Source organism: Notamacropus eugenii, chromosome 5, assembly GCF_028372415.1.
Source record: "Notamacropus eugenii isolate mMacEug1 chromosome 5, mMacEug1.pri_v2, whole genome shotgun sequence".
NCBI classification, from domain to species: domain Eukaryota; kingdom Metazoa; phylum Chordata; class Mammalia; order Diprotodontia; family Macropodidae; genus Notamacropus; species Notamacropus eugenii.
Window position 1 is genome coordinate 426,096,166 of NC_092876.1, and position 23,979 is coordinate 426,120,144.

At 35.8% G+C, this 23,979-nt stretch overlaps 1 protein-coding gene across 10 annotated transcripts in view; it reads right to left on the reverse strand.

Annotated features, from left to right (window-relative positions):
• IFNAR2 (interferon alpha and beta receptor subunit 2) overlaps window positions 1-23,979 on the reverse strand; it is a 66,643-nt gene that overhangs the window by 12,352 nt on the left and 30,312 nt on the right. For 3 of the 10 annotated variants that reach the window (XM_072615060.1, XM_072615059.1, XM_072615056.1), the window contains 6 exons: window positions 18,076-18,163; window positions 16,265-16,300; window positions 9,971-10,094; window positions 6,432-6,601; window positions 5,204-5,361; window positions 1,194-1,359 (listed from right to left, as the gene is read on the reverse strand). In XM_072615060.1, coding sequence (XP_072471161.1) covers window positions 1,194-1,359; window positions 5,204-5,361; window positions 6,432-6,601; window positions 9,971-10,094; window positions 16,265-16,300; window positions 18,076-18,130 — 709 coding nt within the window. In that variant the 5' untranslated portion in view covers window positions 18,131-18,163. Of the gene's footprint in view, window positions 1-1,193; window positions 1,360-5,203; window positions 5,362-6,431; window positions 6,602-9,970; window positions 10,095-16,264; window positions 16,301-18,075; window positions 18,164-18,294; window positions 18,585-18,823; window positions 18,935-23,979 lie in introns of those variants that run through there. The other 7 variants (XM_072615053.1, XM_072615052.1, XM_072615054.1 and 4 more) reach the window with 5 other exon arrangements.

Consider the following 23,979-nt stretch of genomic DNA (forward strand, 5'->3'; position numbering starts at 1 on the left):
GCTTTTATAACGGACAGGAAATGCCTTCATCTGGCTGAAGTACATGAAAGAGAGTAATATACTGTAAGAGAAAGGTAGCCAAGTAGCATGGTGTCAGATTGCGATGGCCCTTGAATTGCACACAAAAGGTGGGTAAGTGAGAGTTCATCATTTTAACGAATGGCATCCTACCTGTTCTGCCACTTTCCTTGGTATATAGGCAGCCTTTGAGCTAACATGAATCGGTAAACATTTATTAAGTGCTTACTTTGTGCCAGGTGCTATGTTAAGCTCTAGAAACTAAAGGAAAAAGAAAAAACAGTCCCTGACCTCAAAGATCTTACATTCTAATGAGAGATATAGCATAAACATAAATTGGACCACAAAAAATAAATACAGTGGAGATGGAAGATACAGGAAAAGATATTGCCAGATGAAATGATGTAAGTTGAACCTTATTCCCACAGAAACAATGGTATAACCATGGGTTATATTTCTGACAAAGGGTTGATACCTAACATGTTACAGAAATTATCACTAACACCAACTACAAATGATGTCCTATCTAGTATAAAGCTTTCTAAGGAATAGAAAAATAAGTAAAGACAATACAGAAACTAATCATAATATAGTTAATTAATATGAAAAATATCGTAGAAAGGCAGTATCTTGTAGTTAATAGAAAGTCAAGCTTGAAGAAAGAACTGAGTTCAGCTTTTGCATCTGACAGACTAGACACACTGCATTTGACATACTAGCTGTGTGACCACTGGCAATTATTCATTTATCTCTAGGGTCCCCCATACAACTTTGCTTTGGGAGGAGAAGGTCCCATGTTGAGAATACACTGGATGAAACGAGAAGTTCAGACCTAATATGATATATGCTGTGTCCTATACAAAGTTTCCAATAACTTCATATTTTTATCTCAGCAAATCGGAATGCAAGAGAATGAAGGGCCTTCCAATTTAGAGAGTTTTTGATTGTCATCCTTGATGAAACTTTTTATGAGATTTAAAGCTAAGTACCAGTAACCTAAAGCCAAGGAAGGTGAGTGGGAGATTCACATGTTGTGGTGATGAAAGAATGTCCACTGAAAAGCCATACATTAGATGTCTATTTCTGTGAACAACAGAAATCTACCCTACAACCTCACTTATTTTATGTACAACCTCGAGGAAAGTTCAGAAATGAAGTGTAAAATTACAACATACCTGATTCTTGACTGGAAGAAAGCACAATACATTTTAAGGGAGATTGTGTTTCAGGCTTAGAAATTTGCGATTCCCACTGAGCAGACACACAGTAATTTGAATTTAGAATCAGAGAGTCAATCGTGGTAGTTACATTTTCTTTGTCATCCATTTCAACTGTTAGACCCTGAAATGAAAATCAATATTTAACTTTAAAAGAGGTTTATGATGAAGATAATATGAAATATCAATATGGTTCATTAAATTTGCTTTGCAACTAGTTTATGTTAAATGACAATTTCAATACATACAATGGCATAACAATTTTTCTATAGCTCCCTCTGTTTCCATCAGAACTTTTATTCCCCTTATTCCCATTTTTCATTTTATATGGTCATGTTATATGTATACTGCCTCTGCTTTTGTTAAACTTAATACTATTTTTTATATTTCTCATACCGGTTGATATTAATTCATTATAGTACTACATTACATCGTCACACAATTTATTTAAGTATTTCCTTATTTTTTTGGATAATTAGGTTGCTTCTATTTTTTTTTTAATGACAAATAATGCTGCCCTGAAAATCTTTGAAAAAGGAGATCTTAAAAAATAACTTTCAAGATATATGTCCAACAATTTCATTGTTGGGATACAGATTATTAACATTTTTGTAACTTTAACCGAATACTGCTAGATTGGTTTCCAAGAGACTGTAATTCAAGGTTTGCAATTCCACCAGCAGTGAGTGATCATACCATTCCCCCCCTCCATAACTTCACTATCTCTGAGTTGTTTTTAATTATTTTTTAAAAATTTGATAGGGCTGAGATACCTTAAAGTTATTTTAATTTAAATCACCTTATTAGTGAAGTTGAATGTTTTTGAAGACACTTAAATATATGACTTTTCTCTTTTGAAAAATCTATTCAAGCCAAATCAACAAATATTTATTAAGTATCTATTCTGTGTCAGGCACATGGCTAGCTTTGAGTTCATATGGCAAAGTATAGATGCTATTATTTCCATTTTACAGATGAGGAAACTGAGGTGAAGAGAGTTAAAAGTTTTTTGCCCAAAGTCACACAGCTATGGTAATTGTCACAAGACAAGATTGAAACTAAAGGCTTCCTGGTTTTGAGTCTAGCACTCCACATCCTCTGCAACCTAACTGCTCCTCATCTGTAAAATGGAGATAATAACCCTGACCTCCCAGGGTTGTTGCAAGGATCAAGTGAGATAATACATCAAATCTTGCAAATCTTAACTCTCAGCATAAATACTAGCTTTTATTATGATTATTATTTTTTTATTGTTGCTACGCAGGAAAGATCTTTATATATTTTAAGAGTTCCTTATGCATATCAGATGCCATATTTTTAAGTCATTAGATGTTTGTGATCTTTATTCTGTTTCACGGATTTATTTATCTGGTTCTCCCCTGACTCTCCCTCCCATCCCCCAGTTACGATGGCAGCAGTTTCGCAATGTTCTAAAGTCTAGGATTGCAAAACTAGCATCATTTCTTTTTTACCACGACTTTTGTCCACTTTTTTGTCATAAGAATTTCAATTTTATCTAGTTCTATGAAGAAATTTTTAAAAAAAAAATCAATATTTCATCAAATAGGCAAATTAATTTGGGGAATGTTGTCATTTTACAATATTAATTTTATAGAAAAGAGTCAGTTGAACATAGTGGTCAGAAAAGTGAGCTTTATAGTCAGGAAGACAAGAGATTCAAGTGCTGTCTGTCTTATACTGGCTGTGTGACATGGATTAACCTTTCAAAGCCTGACCCTCTAGACTTCCAAAATAGTTGACAATTTGCATTGGTTGGAGAAAGTTTCCTCGTGGTGAACAATGAAATCTGATATTCAGAAAAAAAAATAACCCCATTCATCCAAGAACATACAATATGTCACCAATTATTTAGATATTTAATTATTTAGGTCAGTCATTATAGTTTTATAGTTGTTCTGATATAGATCATGTAGGTAGATTACCAAATATTTGATGACTTTTGTTATTGGGAACAGAATTTTCTTTGTAGCTGCATTTTCCTAATCTTGTTAGTAAATTAAAATGTGGATGATTTTTGTGGGTTAATTTTACATACGATGAACTTGTAAAATCATTCATCTTCACTAATGTTTTATTGAAACAACTGTGGTTTTTAGACATGTTATGTTATCTGCAAAAATGACATTGTGACCTCTTTCATATGTACTGTTAATCTCCCTAACAGGTAAGCTAGGTGGCACAATGCCTATGCTAGAGTCAGGAAGACATGAAATTGAAACTGACTCTGACGTATTAGCTGTGTGACACTGACCAAGTGACTTTATGTCTCAGCAAGTTTCCTCATCTGTAAATTAGGGATAATAACAGTACATACCTCACATAAGGATGCTTAAAGCACTATATTTTATATTCTCTATATATTTATGTATATTTATGTAAGTATTATATATTACTATTCTCTTATAATTCCTAGAATTTCCATTATTACTTCAATTCAAATTGGTCAAAAGGAGTAGTCTTCTTTAATTCAGTGAAATTATTTTTCTACATTTAATTGATACATTGCTTAAGGAAATTTTAATTGTGCTGAGGAAGAATCTTTCTATTTATATTCTTTTAGAGAATTTAATCATGAATTCATGTTGCATTTTATTAAATGCTGTTTCTACAGTCACTGATATAGCTCTATGGCTCTTTTGAAAAAAATAATTTTATTGATATTGAGTCAGGGAATCACAACAGAACGCTCCTGAATGGTTTAAGAGAGAAATAAGAATTGTGAAGGCAGAATTTGTGACCCAAACATCAGAAAAATCAGCAGATGAGTCCACAGAGGCAACTAAGTCTGGGAAAGGTAATGAAAGATATCACCCCTCTCCTCCCTCCCACCCCTCCAAAAGAGAAGAAATTCTAGAAAGTGACTCTTATGGGGTCTTTCTGCGTTAACTATCGTCATTATCATCACCATCAATAACACCATAAGGAGAGACTATTAAAAGATTCCTTTCTGACTGTACATAGAGGGATAAGCACTTTATTCTGGAAAAGCCCATTTTCATTTCTCAGATATATACACTCTTTTAGGTTTATCTTGACTGAATTTCAAAGTTTCTACTCAGGACTGAGTCTTTTCATCAGGAATCCTTGAAAATCCTGTATTCCAATAAAGGTCCCTATCCTTTCTCCCTTTTATGATTATATTCAATTTTCCAGGGTAAATTTTTCTTTGGTGTAAGTCTTTCTCTTTTGCTTTCTGGAATGTTGTATTCCAAGATCTCTTTTCCTTTAAGAAATCGTTGCCAATTCTTATACGAGTTGCATTATGGTTCCTTGGTATTCGGATTTTTGTTTCTTCATGACTGCTTGAACATTTTTTTCTTTGACTTAGAAGTTCTAGATTTTGTTTATGACATTCCTGAAAGTTTTCACTTGGAGATTTCTTTCAGGAAGTTATCAGTTGATTCTATTTTCACTTTTCCCTATGGTTTGAATAACTCTGGGCCATTTTTATTTCTGATTTCTTCAAATATATTATGCAGTATTATTTTGGAGGAAATTGACATATTCAAGAGAAGTTAAGAAGAGAGAAAATATAAGATCTGGCAACTATATGTAGGATAAGTGAGAGTGTAGAGTTGAAAATGACACAGAGTTTTTAAAGCTGGGTGGCTAGAAGGATGGAGATACCTTGACCGGAAGAGGAAAGTTTGGAATAGTGATGTCAAATGCTAATGTCAAATACTGCTGAATAGTACACTGAGAAGAGGCTTATCCCTTCCAAATTAAGACCATTTTGTATGACATGATCAACTTGCAATTTAGGAAAATCACTTTGGTGGTTGAATGGAGGATGGTTTTAAGTGGGGAGATACTTGAGGCACGCAAACCCACCAGTAGGTTGTTTCAATAATTTTTAGTTTAAGCTGTACACTTTGACTTTATACAATTTAAACATAATAAATTATAAGATTCTCACTGTTGTAATTGTAATGTTAGAATCCACTCACCTCGTTAAATTTGTTACTTGACAGCACTTTAATGACTACTGCTGAAAAAAGTTCTTTTTCCTTATTCTTTATCTGAGATAAGGATGCTGGATAATACACAGTGATATTGACTGCATCCTTAAAACCATAAAGACTAACTTCTGGTGGATCTAAAACTGCTGTTTAGAGAGAACACACATGAAATAGTTAGCAACAGAAGAATCTTCTAAAGGTAAGCTATAATAATACTTGCTTCCCAAAGAAATTTTCCTCAAAGAATCTCAGCTGCTTTGCAGATACTTTCTTTTGAATCTTCCTAAGACTTCCACTGAGACAAGAATCACTCTCATTTTACTAGTAAGAAACGTGAAGGATACACAGACTCAGTAAATTCCCCAAAATAATAAAGTGAGTAACGAGAGCACTAAGGACAGAATCCAATTAAACGTCCTAACTTCTAGTCTACTGGACTAAATATAACAAATCATATTAATTTCTACCGATGTTCTATATTCATTTCATCATTTTTTGTTGCAATGAATCTCAAGGTCTTCCAAATTATTTTACTCATATGGAATTTTATTATCATAAAAATTTAACATTTTCAGATGAAAAGTTGACAACCACTTCTCTTACTAAAATAGCTAGAAGTACTATAGTAGACAGGGTACGGTGGGTCAACAATCCTTTCTGCCTCCAGGACTAAGCTAGACACATCTGGTGTTACTAGTGTGTCTAAGGAATAGAGGCTGTGAAAATATGGGGCATGTAAGTGGAAGAACACGATGGGGAGTGGTAGAGAGATAGTATAGCCGCTTCAGGTACCATTTAATGATAGCTTCTATAAGCTCCCTATCTCTTTGGGAAAGAAAGAAGTATCATGCATATGCTGATATAAACCCTTTTTTTCTTCAAATTCTTGAATAATATACTTACACACAATCACGTGTGAATATGTATGTAAGAGTGCTATTTAGTTGTGAATTGGGAAATGAAAGAAATTAGAAATGCTGAAAAGAGAAAGTGCCAGATAAAAGCTCTATGAACAGTTTAGCTATCGCTCAATTTAAATTTCAAATAATTTGGAAGACCTTGAGATTCATTGCAACAAAAAAATGATGAAATGAATATAAAACATTGGTAGAAATTAATATGATTTGGTTGCATTTAGTATAGCTCAAGTCAATTCTATTTTATTTCATCCCTAGTCTTATAGAAAAGCAAATAAAATCAACAAAAATCAACTTACTATCTGTCATGGGAAAGAAAGTGTGCATACATTCAACTAATTTTTCCTTTCCATTGAAGCCTGTTACTTGGGAAAGGTAGGTTTCGCTGTTTTCATAAATATCTGTCATGTTACATGATGATTTTGTGATATTTGTGCAACTTTCAACAGCCTTCCATTCTTCATCATCACTGTGTTCAAGGAAGAAGATAAGAAACAATCTAAAGCATCTGTAAAGGAAATCACAAGCTAAGCCAACACCTTAAGTTTTAAATATAAAAGGAAGGAGATTCCTCTTCTCCACCAGGCACAGAGGGGAAATAAAGCATTATATTTGCAATCGAGAGATCACTAGTAACTTTGGGGATAGTAATTTCATCAGGATGATAACTAATGAGTTATATGAACTAGTAAATGTTTTGGAAGATGAGGAGATAAATGTATCTGATTGTAGCAGGGGTAGAGTCAATATATATGGAAAATTAAAGGAGAGAATGAACTTCTAAAGGAGATTGAAGGCAACTACGGTCAAGGTTACATGTAGAGGGCTGATTTTGGCGAGGAGAAAGTTTATCTCCTTATCAGACATGGAGCAGAGGAGGAAAGAGTGCAGGATGATATCAAGGAATTATTAAATAAGGGTAGCTAGAGGGAGGATGGGCTGTTGGAGGCATGAGAGGAAAAAAAGATTTGAAATGGCCTAGATGGTGAGAAGAAGTTGATAATAGTCAAGTAACATTTATTAAGCACCTACTATTTGGTAGGTACTGTGCTAAGCACTAGAAATACAAAAAGAGGCAAGATGGTCCCTGACCTCAAGGAACACAGAGTCCAGTAGGAGAGACAAGAAGTAAACCAATACGTACAAACTAGCTATATAAAGGACAGATAGGAAATAAATAAAAGACAGAAGACGTTAGAATTACAAGGGGTTGAGAAAGGCTTTCTGTAGAAGGTAGGATGTTAGTAGGGGCTTAAAGGAGGCCAGTATGTAGAAACAGGAGGATGAGCATTCCAGGGATAGGGGATAGCCAGAGAAAACACCCAGAACTGAGAGATAGTGTGTCTTGTTTGTAGAGCAGGGAGGAGGCCAGTATCAATGATTACAGAGTACATTGTGGGGTGACTGGAAAGGTAGGAGGGAGCTAGGTTATGAAGGGTTTTGAATTCCAAACAAGATTTTACTTGATTTTGGAAGCAAGAGGGAGCTACTAGAGTTTATTAAGTAGGGAAGTGGCATGGTCAGACCTGAGCTTTAGTAAACTCACTTTGGTGGTTGAATGGAAGATGGAGTAGAGTGTGGAGAAATTTGAGGCAGCTAGACTCACCAGCCGGCTGCTTCAATAGTCCAGGTATGAGGTGATGTAGGCCTGCACCAGTGTGATGCAAGTGTCAGAGGACAGAAGGGGGTATATTTGAGACACGTTAAAGTGAAATCAACAGGGCTTAGCAACAGATTAGATATTGGAAGGTGAGAGATAGTGAGGAACTGAGGATGCCATCTTGAGTAATACCCAGTTGAGACTCTACACAATAAGTTTTAATGGATCCATTCAGCACAGTTTCAGGGATTTCTCCTGTTCTGTTCAGAAAGATGTGGGTAGGAACAGAGGAGACAGATAATAGAAGTAATAAAAGTTTGAGGTTTGGCAAGTCATGAGTAGCGATAGGAGAGGGTATAAGTGATTCAAGATTAAAGAAAAATAGAGTTGAACTGGTTCAATAAAGAGTTAGGATAGGGAAGACAGAATACTATAGCCAGAGTAAGGGTGATGGCTGAGGAAAGTACAGAGGGGTGGAGCTATTGAAAGTCCTGGTGAGGATGAACAAAAGGTTTAGGAGGAGTAAGGTGTGACCCTACTTGTGTTCAGATAAGTAAAAGTAACTCATGGTGCTGAGGAATTGAGAGATTAGGATATTTAAGAGAACTTAATTACGTATGTTGAAAGCTCCCTAGTATGAGTCAATATGATTTTAGACTGAACTAAGACGAGCATAGCTTCCAAGACTTGGGAATTGACTGTTGCATTGTACTCAGATCTCACTTGGAGTACGGTATTCACTTCTGGGTACCATATCTAAAAAACTTAGATACTAGTCAGAGGAGGACAATCAGAACAGGGAAGGGCTTTGAATTCATGCAAGAAGAACTCATTGAAATAATTAGGAATATTTAGTTAGAACAGAAAAGAGGGAAATTAAGAGGGATATAATAATGATTTTCAAATATTTGTAATACTATATAATGTAGAGTGATACTTAGCTTACTTGGTCCCAGAGAGCAATACAAGGAATAACAGGTAGAAAGGGTAGGATACCAATTTAGATAAAATTTCCTAATAATTAGAGCTATTTAAAACTGGAATGGGAAGGTTCTCTCTCCCTAGGGGTCTTCAAAGAAAGCACAGATTCCCAAAATGAGTGATACCACCCCTGGGGGTGTGTGTGCTGGAACAATGGGGACCAGTGGTAGTAGCCTTGATGCAATTGGGGTTGTTGAATAAAAATAAAGGGGTGGTAGAAGCAAAAGGAAAGAAGAGAAGAAAATTTTGAAAAACCATTCACATATGTTTCATCTGTCATAAGGATTGTATCATTCTCCAAATAAACACACAAAATGCAAGTTATAACTGATCAGTGATCAAGTCTGCTGACAGGTCTTAACAAGAAAGTGTTGGCAGACCAGCATGTTGCTCATTGTTGGGAAGTCCAGTATGCATCAGAGGGAATATGTGCATGTAATGACTTGTTTATACTATATGGTTATACTGTGTCATCAAAATTTTGATGCAGGAAAACACTTGCAAATTTACAATGAATTATTAAATTTAAAATGCGTTGTTTAAAAAAAATTTAAATGACACAAATATTTTTTAAAAAACCCACAGGGTTAAAAAAAGGTAGATTTGGGGGGTAGGCAGGATTAGTAATGTTTTTTTAAAAAAGGGAGTGGTAGACCAAATAAGTCTGGAAGCCTCTGAATGAAAGGATGGATATGCTGGAGATTTTTGTTCTGGTATGGGTTGAACTAGATATCCTTTAAAGTTCTTTCCAATCCTGAGAATCTATAATTTTGTGTAATAACAGACTCTGGGATGATCAGTTCAATTCCAATTTTGTGACATACAAGAAACAATTTTCCCCCCAGGAACAGTAGACTTGGTTTAACATACTAAACTAAGGAAACAGAGCAAAAGGACTAAAACTGAAAATTATTATTTTGACTTCTTAAAGAATTTAGGCCAGCTCCTTTGGGTATGAAAATATATTTGGTTAATCCATGGGTTTGCCTTGTTATCTACGTGCACTTGGCAAATCTGTGGGTTTGGTTACTTTAAAGGCACTCATCCAATCAAGGGTTTTGACTTGTTTTATAAAAATGGTTTTTTCCTTTGGCTCACCCTATTTCTACATTTCAAGAATCTTGGCTTAAAAAGGGAGGAAAAAGTCAACAAATTTACTTTAATTTTTAGGTCCATTACAACTGGATTTCCCCCAACATATTCTCCCCCAAATAGAAAAAGAAAACCATTTGGCAAAGTACAAATTGTAAAACAGACCTCATAGCTGTGTAAGACACAGTATAATGAGCTGGCATAGTGGCACTGCTGTTTAATTTCCAAGATAAAATGTGTTGAAAATTATGAGATGTCATCGTTAAAATGCAAGACTGCAATGGCGTGTCTATGGAAAGAAAAAAATGAATCCCAACACTTAGCAATATTGCAACAAGGGGAAAAAAGTTTCACATTCAATTGTTTCTTAATCTATTCACTACTAACCTAGGGTTAATTGGCACAAACACACAAAAGACCTGAGAGAAATGATTATAAACAACCAATGATTTGGGGAGATCCAGAGTTCCCCCTTTTTCTATAGTTCTCATTTCAAAGTTAAGTCTTTTGCAGGACATTACTGATGAGACTGAATTAACTCTCCTCAATCTTGGTCAGACTCCACACAGCTTTACAAGTAATTTAATCTAAGGTGAGGGGCTCACTGTGCTCAACTAAGGTTTGGGTGGGGATACATATTCTTTGATTAGATTATCCAAGGCTGGGGGTACTTTAGAAGTAAATGACATAGTCAAAGTTCATTTGAATAGGTCCCACTCCTGCACTGTAATATTCATTCCCTCTCATTACTTGTTAACCAGTCAGAACTGATTGCCACCCTCTGGAACACCTGCTTTTCTAAGAACATATGAGTAGTGAGCCCAACACCATAACTGTCTTTGGCATTAGGGAGTTTCACTGACCTCTTTTATTAAAATGCTAGTATTATCAATAAAATGGTTAATTACCCAGAAATTATGTCTCTTGAACTTTTTATACACCATAGAACAATTTAAATCATGACCTATCAAACACTAGTTCAGGTAAACAGTTTTTCCATAAGGTTCTGAGGATCTTGGAAATGCAATGAAGAAAGAGCTGAATGTCACATCTAATTTCAAATTAATCTTCACTGAAGCAGACAATTCTTCTACTTTGTCATTACAATATTACTGTTAATGTGCAAATTTTTCTCCAGTTCTGCTCACTTCACTTTGTTTCAGTTCATATAAGTATTCATAGATTTTTCTGGAATCATCCCCTTCATCATCTCTTACCATAATAGTATTCCATCATCTTCACATACCAGAACTTGTTCAGCAATTCCCCAACTGATGGGCATCCCCTCAGTTTCCAGTTCTTTACAACTACAAGAAGGAAGCACTATATATATTTTTATGGGCAGCTAGATGGCACAGTGGATAGTTCAGTGCCTCGGATCAGGAAGACCTGAGTTCAAATATAGCCTCAGATACTTATTGAATATGTCACCCAAGGCACATCACTTAATGTTGCTTATCTCAGTTTCCTCATCTGTAAAATGAGCTGGAGAAGGAAATGGTAAATCATTCCAAATATCTTTGTAAAGAAAACCCCCAAAAGCGTTCATGAAAACGTCAGACATTACTGAAGATGACTAAACAATAATAAATATTTTTGTACATATACATCCTTTTCCTCTTTATTTGATTTCTTCGGAGTACGTATCTAATAGTATATTGCTGGGTCAATGCGTATGCCTGGTTTTGTAGGTTTTTTTGGGCATAGTTCCAAATTGCTTTTCAGAATGGACTAGTTCAAAGCTCCATCAATACTGCATTAGCATACCTACTTTCCCACATTCCCTTCAGCATTTGTCATTTTTCTTTTCCATCATCTCAGCCAATCTAATAGTTGTGAGATGGTATTTTAGAGTCATTTTAATTTGCATGTCTCTACTAATTAGTGATTTAGAGTAATTTTTTTTCCATCTGGTTATTGATAGCTTGGACTGAATATGGTCCTTTGACCACTGCATCAGTTTAGGAATGGCCCTTCTTCTTAATAATTTGACTCAGTTCCTTATACATTTTGGATATAAGATATTAAATGAAGAAACTTGCAAAGATTTTTTAAAAATTATTTCCTGTTTGTCTAATTTTAGCTAAACTAATCTTGCTAGTATCTTATTTTAAATTTTTGCATCAATATTCATGAGGGAAATTCGCCTGTTGTTTCTTTTCTCCATTTTGGCTCTCCCTAGTTTAGGGATCAAGTTCATATTTACGTGATATTTGACAGGTCTCCTTCTTTACAAATTTTTTCAAATAGTTTACGTAGTTTTGGTTTAAATGTTTGGTAGAATTTGCTTGTAAATGCATCTATCCTGGTTTTTTTTTTTCTCTTAAGGAGCTCATTTATGCCCTATTCAATTTCTTTTTTCTGAGAGGATTATTTAAGTATTCTATTTCCTGTTCTGTTAATCAGGGCAATTTATTTTGTTGTAATTATTCATCTATTTCATTTAGGTTGCTAAATACACATACTTTTTTTAATTGAATGTACATCTATTTTTTCATTAATGGTTAGGCCCAATTTTGTACTGTATGTCACCATGGATTGCATTGTGAACGCCTTTGCTCTTTAGAAAGCATTTTTCCATTCCCTCTGCATTTTCTGCTACAGAATAATCTCATGTTTTTCCAATTCCTTTCCTTTACATTTGAGGGTGTTTTCTACTGGTTGCTTGTAAAACTTTTGTCTGTCATTGGAACTGTTAAATTTAACCACTATGTATCTTACAGTTTCCTGCTTAGGGTTTTGTTGCTGTTTTGTTTTTTAAAAGGAAATCTGTGGGTTCTTTTGATGAACATTTTGCTTTCAATGTTCAGAAGTTCTGAGCAGTTTCTTTTTATAAATTAAATTTTTTTCAATTGGCAAAAATTTGCCTTCTCTCCCCCCATTACCCCTCCTTCAATTGAGAATTAAGGAAAGACAAAATTCCTGTTAGAAACGTACTCAAGGAAGATGTATTATCAGCTATGTCCAAAATGAAAATATATAACTATAGATAGCTACATACATACATATATATGCACACATATGTATGTATACACATATATACATATATATGCTGTGAAATTAATTATTAATTGTGAAGATTTTTTTTTTTAATCACTGAAACTAATCTATGGATCAGATTTGAATTTAACTGTGTAGGCCTTAGCAGTAGAGTTTGTAAGAGCCTAGGTACCCAAATCTTAAGGGCTACAAGCTGGAGGAGGGAAGTAAGGAAAATGAGTAGGTAAGTGAAGCTGGTTAGGAGATGTTTTGCTGGGCACTGGGTCTCTCTGATATTGAGTGCTAGCTATGGGGCAGGGGACCTTCCAGAGCGTTACTCAACTCTGTGTTCTCTCCATTGCCCTGCATTCTGTAGACTCTCTTGCCAGTCAGTGTGTTGTACAGCCCACCCTTTGCCTTTCTTATAGACCAATCACAATCTTAGTTTAGTTTGCATCACTTGGCCTTATGTAACCACCAAACAGTATAAAAAGCTGCTCTGATTTTAAGGTGTGTCTTTGGTAACCCAGGGACCATTGACTTTTATTATTGGTAATTGTTAGCCTTGTTAATAAATACATTTTGCTTGAACACAAAGATGCTTTACCTTTGTGTGTAATTTTATTGTGACAATGCATAATACATATGGATATGTCTCATTCTGCCTCTGAGTCTCTCACATTTCTATGAGAAGACAGATGGCATATTTTATTAGCTTTCTGGAATTGTGATTAAGTAATCATGCTACTCAAAGTCTTTCAAAATTATGTATCTGTACAACATTGTTATCAGTGTATAAATAGTTTCTGTTCAATTTACTCTCTATCAGTTCATACAAGACTTCTTAGGATTCTCTGAAACCACTCTCCTCACAATTTCATACAGAATGATAGTATTTTATCACCAACATATATCATAACTTCTTTAAATTCATATTCTTTTCCACTTCAAAAAGAACTTTAAATACTTTTATACATCCTTAGAATTTGTTGTGCTTAGGACTAATTCCCACTTATTCTATCCTCTCTAATTTTCCCTTCTTCCCTTTCCCTACTATTTCCCTGTTGAATGAGGCATATTTTTGTATCCAATTCTGTATTTGTCTAATCTTCTCTCCTTTGATCAGGAGAGATGAGATGAGGTTCAAGTGTAAACCAGTCCCCCACTTCTTCCTCCTCATTTGTATAGCCTTCTACTTGTGCAGTATGTGAGCTAGTTTCCATAACTTTCCTTTCCCTTCTCTTCTTTTCCATCTAGTGTATTCCTCTTTCCCTATCTTTCCATTCATCTTTTATGATCATCAAGATATAACAGTCCCACACCTGAGGCTCTGCTCTCTCATTCTAAGAGATCTGGGCAGTTTTAAGATTTCTTGAAATAGAATGTCTAGGATCTTTGTTGATCATGGCTTTCTAGTGGTCCAATGATAATCTTAAATTTTCTCTCCTCAATCAGTTTTCGAAGTCAGGTGTTTTTAAGAGGAGATACAAACTTTACATTTTTAAAAATTTTTTCTGCTTTTTGACTTTGTTTCAATATTTCTAGTTGTCCCATGGAGCTACTGACTTCTATTTGGTCTATTCTAATTTTTAGAGAGTTTGATGTTTGAGAAAGATTAGCTATCTATTTTTTGTTAATTCCTGGTTAATCTACCTGTCAATCCCTTTCCAATTTTTTCTTCTACAGTTCTCATTTCTTTTTCAATTTTTCCCTCTAGTTTTTCATTTCAATTACAAAACCATTTTTAATGCTTTCTTCATCTTTTCCCAGAATTTTAGCTGAACTTGTGTCTGAGCTGCGGTTCCCTTTAAGGCTTTGCTTGTAGATGGAGATGTTTCTCTTTGTTTGGGCTTGTTTACTGGGTGCCTGTCACCATAACAGTTTTTTTTTTTAATGGTGGGATCCTTTTTCTGCTTGCTCATTATTGCAGCCTACTTCCTGACTTTGGTCCTGATGTTAGGATCAAGCACTGTTGTTACTTTTTTGGAGGGTTATTTCAGGTCTCAGGGACAGCTCAGGCTGGAGACCTGAAAATATTTAATTTTCACAAACAGGTCTGATCCAGGACAAAATCTGATCGCTGAGCACCGCACCTCACCTCACCTCCCCTTCCTGGTCTGAGTTCTGCAAAATTTTGACCTGTATTTTAGTCTGAGCAAGAGTAGATTGGTGCAGGACACAGGCACTATCAACTGATTGGGAAAATCTGCTGGTTCAGAGTGACAAGACTACAAGTTTCTTTTTGTTCTAGGATTCCTGTTCTAATTATTTCTCTGCAGGCCTGGTTTAGAAGTTGGAACATTCTGCTCCTGGAATGTGAGTCAAACAGCTAATGCTTGCTTTTGAACTTCCTTGATAAATAGATAGGGCTGTGCCTGTGACTGTTCTCCTCTCTGCCACCCCTAGGCACAGGTACCCTTTTTATTCCACCTTGGATCTGTGACTTAGAACGAAATAGTGATCAATAAAGCTGCCAGTAGGCTCCTATTCCCGTATTGCATGTGGTGCTTTGGTATATGTTTTCCCTGGTGTCTAGCTTTGTTCTGGGCACCAGAATGCTCTGTGCAGCTTGATCACCCTGATCTGGGCTAGAAAAATGGCTCACTGTAACTTTTCTTGGATTTTTCCATTGGGATATAGTCTGGTGCTTTTGCTGAATCTGTTAGGAGGAGTTTAGAGTTTATGTGGGGAACTTACGGTATTTCTTTCTGCTATTCTGCGATCTTGACTTTGCCTCTAGCAGTTTTCCTCTATTATTATGGTATTCAAGTTTTTTTAAGTTGTTGTGTTCTTCTGGGATATCTATCATCCTTAAGTTGTCTCTATACATCCTGTCTTGGAGATCATTATGCTTGGCTTGTAAGGAGATCACATTTTCTTTTAACAATATTGCTTTTGTCCTCCCTTCTTTCACCTCTGTATATTTGCATTCCTAATCCACTATTTTCTCTTTTTCTTCTTTAGTAAGGCATTTATCAATGTGGATTCAAGTTTTTCTATTCTGTTGGGTATTTCTGCTAAAATAACTGATATGTGGAGACATAATGCAGTGGCAAAAAATAAATCTGTTCCCTTTCTTAATGCTTACAGGTTATGTAGACAGCAAGTCTTGGATTTCCTTCCATAAGAAGACTGCAGAGATAAATTATTTTTTCATTGTTCTTAATTTTCCATGCCAATTCTTCCTTCCATTGATGGGAACATTCAAGAACACTGATCTATGTATTCATAATGATTTATAATTATCTGTATCAGTGATGTAGCTCATCCTAAATCTATTTATTATTTTAATCCATTATTAGCAAATGAAACAAAGTGAGTCATAAAACTGTGTTCTGGGTTCTAATACAACTGTTGTTCAGTTTTATTACTGGAAATTAGAGCTTAAAACTACTGTACTATTTTCACTTTACTTAGAGCCACTCCTAAATACTATAATTCCTATTCAAAGTTTATTCAAACTACTTAAAAATTTCTTACCCATTAAGATGTGTGACCATGTAAAGCAGATGGGCTCTAGAAAAAAAGAAGATAACACATTAGAATCACAACAAATATTTCTCTAAGTTAAATTTATAATCTATTTGACTATGGTACATACGTAATTACTGGTTATTTTCATACTAAAGCATACTGGGTGTATTTTCTTCCACATGTTAAAGAACTCTCAACTAAATGGTTCCCAATCAACATGTGCAATCACAAGGAACAGAGTTTTATAATTTGAGTAAATTAAAATGGAAATCAACTAGGATGGAGATTTTAAACTGATATATGTAATATTAAAATAAGAAACATACATATGCATGTACATATAACATATTTAGCTGGGCAGGAAAATTCTTAAAATATGATTTATTAACTAATAAGTAATAGATTTTACAAAGAAAGGAACTTACTAATAGAGTTGGAAGAGAGAAAAAAGGTGTTAATTATTAAGATGATGATGGTAGTAGGGATAGTGTGGTGGTGCTGACAATGCAAAAACACAAGGAAAGATAATGAAAAAAAGTAAAAAAAAAAAAAAGACAATAACCTACTAGAAAACAGAATTCAGAGAAATTGGCTTGCTGGGAGGTGGTTCACCCCAGTCTGTATTGGCAAGGTGTCTGACAGTTTTTTAAAGTAGGCTTCATTTGCATAGTTGCATAAGTGATGGAAAGGTGCAGACAATACAAGATCTAGATACATTTATTGTTTACTGATTATAAAAAGCATATAATTTGCCAAAACAAAAGATAGTCTTCTAAGGCTTCCCTCCAATAAACTGTCACCTGTACATGTTAAGATCATCCTTGATTCCTTGGTCCATGTAAAAACTACTCACTGATCCTCTAATTATCAGTGAAGTCATGGTATGAAAATAGAGAGACAGGCTTGCAGTTCTGAAGGCTATCCTAGACGGAGTTCCAATGGAAAAAGAATTCTTTAAAGATCAGGATGTCCTCTATATGATTCTGTTTGCAGATGATATTGTGTTGACTGTACCAAGCTCTTGAATAGTATAGGTTTTCCTCAAGTCAAAATAAATGAGCAAAACAAGTGAATTCTTAAGAAAAAAAAGTGAAGCATGTATATTGTTCAGATTATTTCCATGATACATTCTTCCTGAATGAATATTGCAGATGGACATTAAGCTGGACTGAGAATTAGATAGGGGCAATAGGCAGTCTAGATCATACTGAAGGAATTGCCCAGAATCTTCAATGATTCTAAATTGCTCCCTGACACAAAAGCCTATTTTTAACACTAATATGTTGATCTATGTATTCATAATGTTTTATAATTATCTGTATCAGTGATGCAGTTGATGATATGGCGATATGATATGTGAATTATGTAACACCACAAACTCCAAAAAAAATTCAAATTGTTGGTGAACCAATAAACGATGGAGAGATGCATGGCAGACGTAAGTACGCTATAACAAATCATCAGCAATGACTTACGAATAAGAAGTGACAGAAAAGAGATTCAGGAAACGCAGAATTAGAAAAGAAGGCAAGTTGGTAATAAAATGTTATCAGAGGAAAGTGAATGGATAGCCCAAGTACTGCACTGGTACTCAGAAAATATTTTAAGCATGTTAGAACACAGATAAAAAATTTGCACAGAAGTTGAAAGAATGGATGTGTTGCAATTGGTACCAGTGAAGGGAATAGCCACATTGAATGTATCACAGGTACAAATATCAAATTATTCTTCAAAGGACATAAAGAGATTTACTAATAGCTATCATCCTCTAATATGATTTTTAATATTATGCATGTACGATTTAAAAAAAAACTTACCCCAGGGGGAGAAAAATAGTAATCCAATAAATAAGGTATGCTGGTTCAGAAACATTGCTGTTAAAATTAACTTATTTTGTTTTCACATCTGAAATGACAAATGAAAACAGTATCTAACTTTAAAGAGCCTATTAAAATACAAAAATTAAATGGTCAGAGCCAAGACAAGAAGAGACAAAAACCAGAATTCAATAAATATTTATTATTATTATTTTCAACCTGTCTGTCTGTCCGTGTTTGTCCTTCGTTTTTGAAGAAAACCATGACATCAGAGAAATGATGACATGACTTGCACTTGAGTTTGTTTTGATCAAGGGAGGGCTGTAAAAGGTCACTAGCCTCACTTTTCTCTCCTGAGCCATCTGGAACAAGTGATCAGATATTCATCAGGATGACTGGAGAAGACGCAGGATGCAATGGGAGACCTTGGCCTCTTCAGGTACTCACTTAGAGTGAGGTAATGGTTCCACTCAGTGAATAGGTCTCTTTAAGAAGAATGGGAATGGCCCCTTTAATGAGCAAAAGGAAAAAAAAAACCAAGTCAATCAAGTTGGGAGGAAACTACATTGTAGTGGGTGCTGTGGGAAACAGACAAAAAAATTAAACATGACCCAACAGCCATTTTCTGTTAGATGATTAATCAAAAGATACAGTTTTCAGAAGATGAAATGCAAATGATCAGTAACATGAGCAAAAACTTCTAAAACACTAGTAATATGAGAAATGCAAATTAAAACAACTTGCTTACTTCTCATCTATCAAGCAGCAAAGAAGCACTCCCTGTTGGAGGAGCTATCCAATAGGCATATTAATCCACTCCTGGCAGTGTCAAACTAGTTGAACTCTTCTGGAAATCAATCTAGAATTATGGGAGAAAAATGACTAATATAAACTCTTTAAGGAGAGAGCCTGTCTCACTACTATAGATGTCTTCTTCTGTTGTTATCCAGTCATTTTCAGTTGTGTCTGACCCTTTGTGACCCCATTTGGGATTTTCTTGGCAGAGATACTAGAGGGGTCCACCATTTCCTTCTCCAACTGAGTCAAACAGGGTTAAGTGACTTGCCCAGGGTCACACAGACACAGTAAGTGCCTGAGGCTCCAGATTTGAATTCAGTCTTCCTGACTTTAGACCAGACGCTCTACCCACTGCACCACCTAGTTGACCATTTTTTTCCCTAGCATATAGTAATGTGGTTAGTATGTAGCAGGTGTTTATAAATATTTATTGATTGGTTACTAAAATATTCACACCCTTTTATCTAGATATTTTATTGCATGGCATATGACATAAGGAAAGTGACGACAGAAAGGTCTCATGTATTTCAAAATATTATTAGCAACAGTATTTGCAGTAACAAAAAGAGTGCCCATGGACAAGGAAAGAGTGAACAAATTCTTATATTTGAAAGTAATATTGTTTCTTAGGCCTTCATTCTTACCCTGGCTAACTTCTCTTCACTCTTTACTCCTTGGTGAATTCGTTTAACTCTACTCTATCCTCCTACTCTGAAATATCTTGTCTCCTGGTCCTATAACCAATCACCTTTTGAAGCCCAACAGTGAATTATGCCTAGATACATACTACTGAATGGACCTAGAGAAGAAATTATCCTGACTACAAATTGTTACATAATTTCAACTGGGCCCTCACTGAAGCAAGACAAACTTTTTACAGCTCTCTAATTGATTCATTATCCTGCTCATCACAGCTACTATTCCAAACCTTTTCATCCCACCTTAATCTTCCTATTCTTTCTCCTCCCCCAAACCCAGCAGACAACTTCAAGTGATACTTCATTCCTGTCCCCCCAAAACTGAGGCCATTTGCCAAGAGATCCCCTATCTCTTTCCTCTTCATTTCATATCATTCATATCAGGGTATCTTCTTTAGCTTTGTCTCATGAAAAGTTGGCCCTTCGGTTTACTAAAGCAAAACCCTTTATATGCACCTTTTATCCTGTTTCCCTGCTTCTTCTTACACTTACTGCCCCTTCTATCATCCCCATTTGCTCTTTTTAATCTTTAATCTCTACTTACTGTCCTCTTCCCTGCTGCTTACAAACCCAACTATCTCTCCCCATCCTTAAAAAAATTCTCATTTGATCCAACCATCCCTCCTGGATGAAGGCATTCTATAGCCTACATCCTCTTCTTCTTGACTAACTTCTTGGGAAAGCCATCTACCCTACTAAGTGCCTCCACTTCATCTCTTTCTTCTAAATACTCAGAAACCTGTGTTTTATTTCAACATTCAATTGAAACTGCTTGCTCCAAAATTACCAGTAATCTGTTGATCACCAACAACAAAGAGTTTAGTGTGTGTCAGGCACTGAGGATATTAAAAAAAACCCAACAAAAAAACCCCACAAAACCAAACCAAATAACAATCTTTGCTCCCCCAAAGCAGTTCACATTGTAATGGGGGAGACTGCACACAACTATGAAATACAAAATATGAACATTGTAAATGCGATGTCCACTCAGAAGGAAAATACTGGTAGGAGGTAAAGGGAGAGGAAAAAAGAGGACATGAGTTGAGTTTTGAAAAGCTAGAGAAGCCAAAAGGTGGACCATCCAGGAATGGGAGATGAAAAGGTAACATCCTATGTGATGAATAACAAGAAAGCCAATGAAACTGGATCAAAGGGTATGAAAAGGAATGTAAAGTATAAGATTAGAAATGTAGAAAGGAATCAGATTGTGAAAGGCTTTAAAAGTTAAAAAAAAAGAACATTTAAAATTTTGTCCTGGGGCTAACTGGGAGCCAGTGGAGTTGACTGAGTTGGTGAGAAGGTAGAAGAGGGTGTGTGTGTGTGTGTGTGTGTGTGTGTGTGTGTGTGTGTGTGTGTGTGTGTGTGTGTGTGTGTGTGTGTGTGTGATAGTTAGACCTGTATTTTGAGGTCACTTTGGTACCTAAGTAGAGGATGAACTGATGTGACCTTGAGTGGTCAAGAAGGTCACCCAGAAGACTGGTACCATACTCCAGGCATGAAGTGATGAGAACCTGCATCAAGATGGTAGCTCATAAGGCTCAGGAAAGAGCCTTTGATTAATGGGTGTGATACTGGATAAAAATCCAGCAAGAGAGGCTCAGAAGGAATCGTTGGATGTGGAGGAGAACTGGGAAAGAGCAATGTCACGAAAACTTATCAAGGAGAAGGATCAAACAATATCAAAGTCTACAGACAGGTGAGGAAGAATGAGGACTGAGAAAAAGCCATTAGATTTGGCCACAAGATATCATTTGTAATTTTGGAGAGAGAAATTTCAGCTGAATGATGAGATCAGAAGCCAGAAGGGAGTGAGAGGAAAGGGATCAATTGGAGACAACCTTCTTAAGGAGTTTAGCCATAAAAGGAAGAACATATAGCATGATAGCTACTAGGGATAGATGGGTCAAGGGAGGGTTTTTTGAGAATAGGGAAGACATGGGAGTATTTGTAGGCAGTAGGGAAACAGGCAGCATACAAGGAGAGACTGAAAATAAGTAAAGGTGGGGATGTTACATGTTCAGGTAGGTTATCGTCCATAGGCATTTGGTCTCTGGGTAGAGTTGTCCCAGGGTTTCAGGCAGCTATGTGTGTAGCTATAAAATGGAAGGTGGTTTCGGGGAGTTGGGTGGGGGAGAGGCAGGCCAAGGAGGGGCTAGATAAGGCCACTTCTGAGGAATTGTAGAAGGCTAGAGAGAGTGCCTAGAACACGGCAGAATGATTGGATTAGTTCACAACTCCACCAACAATGCATTAGTGTTCAAATGTTCCCATATCTTCTCCAACATTTATCATTTTCCTGTTTTGTCATGTTAGCCCACTTGATAGACATGAGGTGGTACCTCAGAGTTGTTTTAATTTGCATTTCTCTAATCAATAGTGATTTAGAGCATTTTTTTCCATATGACTATAGACAGCTTTGACTTCATCTGAAAACTAACTGTTCATACCCTTTGACCATTTATCAATTGTGCAATGACTTGTATTCTTACAAGTTTGACTCAGTTCTCCATATATTTTAGAAATGAGGCCTTTATCAGAGACACTGATTGTAAAAATTGTTTCCCAGCTTTTTTCTTTCTTTCTAATCTTTGTTGCATTGGCTTTGTGCAAAAACTTTTCAATTTGATGTAATAAAAATTATCCATTTTGTATTTCATAATGTCCTGTATCTCTTCTTTGGTCATAAATTCTTCCATTCTCCACAAATCTGACAGATAAACTATTCCTTGCTTTCCTTGTTTGCTTATAGTTTCAGACTTCATGTCTAAATTAGGTACCCATTTTGACTTCATCTTGGTATATGGTGTGAGATGTTGGTCTATGCCTAGCTTCTGCCATATTATTTTCCAGTTTTCTCATAAGTTTTTGTCAAATAGTGAGTTCTTATCCCAGAATAGGGAGTCTATGGGTTCAATATTGACTATGTAGTGTCTGGTGTACTTAAATCTATTCCACTGCTCTACCACTCTACTTCTTGGTCATTACCAAATGTATTTGGTCAGTACCAAATAGTTTTCATGATTGCTGCTTTATAATGTAGTTTTATATCTGGTATGACCAGACCACCTTTCTTCCTTTTTTTTCATTAATTCCCTTGACATTCTTGACTTTTTGTTTTTCTAGATGAATTTTATTATTGTTTTTTCTGGCTCTATAAAATAATTTTTGGTAGTTTGATTGGTATGGTACTGAATAAGTAAATTAGTTTAGGTAGAATTGTCATCTTTATTATATTAGCTCAGCCCTACCCATGAGCAGCTGATATTTTTCCAGTTATTTAGATCTGACTTTATTTGTTTGAAAGATGTTTTACAATTGTGTTCATATAATTCCTGCGTTTGTCTTGGTAAGTAGACTTCCAAACATTTTATAATGCCTACGGTAACTTTAAATGGAATTTCTCTTTCTGTCTCTTGCACAGTTGTACTTCTTGAGGAGTTTTCCCTTTTATAGTCTTAATTTATGTGACCATGTCATTCTTCTGAATTTTGTGAAATCAGCTTTCTTCTTCTTGACAATAAGGTGATAATAATACTAGCTAGCATCAATCAATCAGTAAATAAACATTTCTTAGGTGCCTACCACATGCTAGGCACGGAACTAAGTGCGGGGGATACCAAAAGAAGAAAAGATAGTCTTTGCCCTCATGCTTACAATCTAAAGGGAGACACATCCAGAAAAATATCAATTGCTCATGGGTAGATAGAGCTAATATAATAAAAATAACAAATTTTTTTGATGAGGCCATTGAGGTTAAGTGATTTGCCTAGGGTCACACAACTGGTAAGTGGTAAGTATCTGAGGCTGGATTCCTGACTTCATGGCTGGTTGCACTATTTACTGTACCACATAGCTGCCCCTAAAAATGACAATTCTACCTAAATTAATTTATGTATTCAGTGCCACACCAATCAAACTATCAAAAATTATTTTATAGAGCTAGAAAAAATAATAACAAAATTCATTTGGCAAAACAAAAGGTCAAGAATATCAAGGAAATTAATGAAAAAAAGTGAAGAGGGGAGGAGCCAAGATGGTGGAGTAGAAAGACAAAAAAATGCAGGCTCTCCCCACACAGCCCATAAAATACTTGTAGAGAGGGACTCTCAACAAATTTTGGAGCAATAGAAGTGGAGAACAACAGAGTGGAGGAGATTTCCAGCCCAGGGTGACCTGAAAGGCCCATGGGAAAGGTGGTTACACCGGCCATGGAGCCGAGCATGGAGCCAAGCCCAGCCTTGGCCACGCCCTGAGACTCTGGGAGGAGGACACATCAGGGGCAGAATCTCCAGTCACAGCAGCGGGTCCTCAGATCCCTCAACCCACAGGCGCCAAAGGTCAGTGACAAGAGTTTTTTCAGCCGGCCAGGAAGGGAGAAGGGCCTTCCCATAGCTCCAGCCTCAGGCAG